This window comes from Lytechinus variegatus, chromosome 6 (assembly GCF_018143015.1).
Source record: "Lytechinus variegatus isolate NC3 chromosome 6, Lvar_3.0, whole genome shotgun sequence".
In the NCBI taxonomy this organism is placed as follows: domain Eukaryota; kingdom Metazoa; phylum Echinodermata; class Echinoidea; order Temnopleuroida; family Toxopneustidae; genus Lytechinus; species Lytechinus variegatus.
Window position 1 is genome coordinate 18,554,525 of NC_054745.1, and position 1,484 is coordinate 18,556,008.

The 1,484-nt window shown below is 46.0% G+C and overlaps 1 protein-coding gene across 1 annotated transcript; it reads right to left on the reverse strand.

Annotated features, from left to right (window-relative positions):
* Positions 1-300: 300 nt before the first annotated feature.
* On the reverse strand, positions 301-1,272 carry LOC121417613 (galanin receptor type 2-like). The gene has a single exon (XM_041611349.1). The coding sequence runs from the start codon at positions 1,270-1,272 to the stop codon at positions 301-303; it is 972 nt and encodes a 323-aa protein (XP_041467283.1).
* Positions 1,273-1,484: the final 212 nt, after the last annotated feature.

A 1,484-nucleotide genomic window follows, 5' to 3' on the forward strand; every position in this document is an offset into this window, starting at 1 on the left:
TTCGAAGCGACCTTTAACCCAATCCTCATAATCCGGCCATTTTGAACCGAAAAACCTTTTTAGAGCCCTTATACCCTCACTCTTTATTTTTTGAGAAATTTGCGGAGAAGCAAATGGCACGGGAGCAAATGATGCGTTAAGGTCGCGGATAGGAAATGTCATAGAATCCGAAGGCAACGATTGATGCTCAACCATTAGAGTCTCAGGGAAGGGGTTCAAATAACCCGGATCCTTTAGGCTTAATCACGAACCAGGGTGGTATATCACCGTTCAGTAAAATGTCCCTTTTGTAAGGTCCACTCAAATATGGCCGAAAATAGGAGCTCTAGTCGTGTCAGACTTGGTCCATATATCCCTGACACCTTGGCGGAATCGTTTATTTTGGCATGCATAGATGAAAGCGTTGAGGCACGAGTTGAATGATGCCAGAACAACCGTAAAGCGATGGAGTGTACCCAAATAAAACCACTCTGGCATGACTCCAAGGTTATAGCAGAAGTAGGCGAATTGATTTGGGCCGATGGTAATGATGAATGTGGCAACTACAATGGCCGTCATTCGCAGTACCCTACGCCGAGCGGCCAGGTGATAGGACGGTTTCGAATGCGTGGTAGCAGCGAAACGGAGAGACTGACGAAGCAGCGTACGGGCACTCAGAATCTGCGTTATCAGCATAGTCATTACCGGGATTGCATACAAGAAGATGAAGTTGAGGGAACCGGTGAATATCCTTGTGAACTCTGAGAGATCTTCTGCGATGCATTCCTGGTTTGTTTGGTCAATCTTGAAGCGGTAGTCATTCCAAAGATTAATCAAAGACCACATCCATATTACACCAACCCCAAGCCGGACGCGCCGTTTGGTGATATAGATGTTGTATTTCAATGGACACGCAATAGCGATGTATCTATCGAAGCAGATGAATAGGAGAATATAAATTGAAGCGGTGATACAAATCCAAATGAGCGAGTAAGAATACAGCATCCAACAGTAGAGTACACCGAGCCAGTTTAGCGGCACTGTTCTAGGTCTTGGAAACGGGAGAAGGAGCAAAGAAGTCAGAAAATCAGCCACAGCAAGACTGCCTATTAAGGTATCAGTAGAACGACTAAAGGAGCGTTTCGGAAACAGTACTAGAAGGACAACTAGGTTACCTAGGGCGCCTAAGGATGATGTTATTGATCGGAGAATAGTGTCCCAAGATGTCCAGTTGTTATCTTCCAATGGCCATGACTGGTTAGAAGGTAGAACTGTAGATGATATTGTGGTCATCATTGCTCGAGTTCGGTGTGAGAAAACGGATTCGATGCGTTCTGTTCTTTGTGGACTAAAATTTACGAACAGTGAAATGTTATGGGAGGCGCGATAGCTCAGTCGTTAGAGCGGGAGTTTCGCATTCCGGTGACCCGAGGTTCGATTCCCAAGTGGTGCGCTAGTGCCCTTTGGTAAGGCATTTATCCTCATTACCAGGTCCCTCGGAGAGG

Excerpts from the sequence above, each read along its gene's own strand:
- LOC121417613 (XM_041611349.1), bottom strand. The coding sequence starts at position 1,272 with ATGACCACAATATCATCTACAGTTCTACCTTCTAACCAGTCATGGCCA.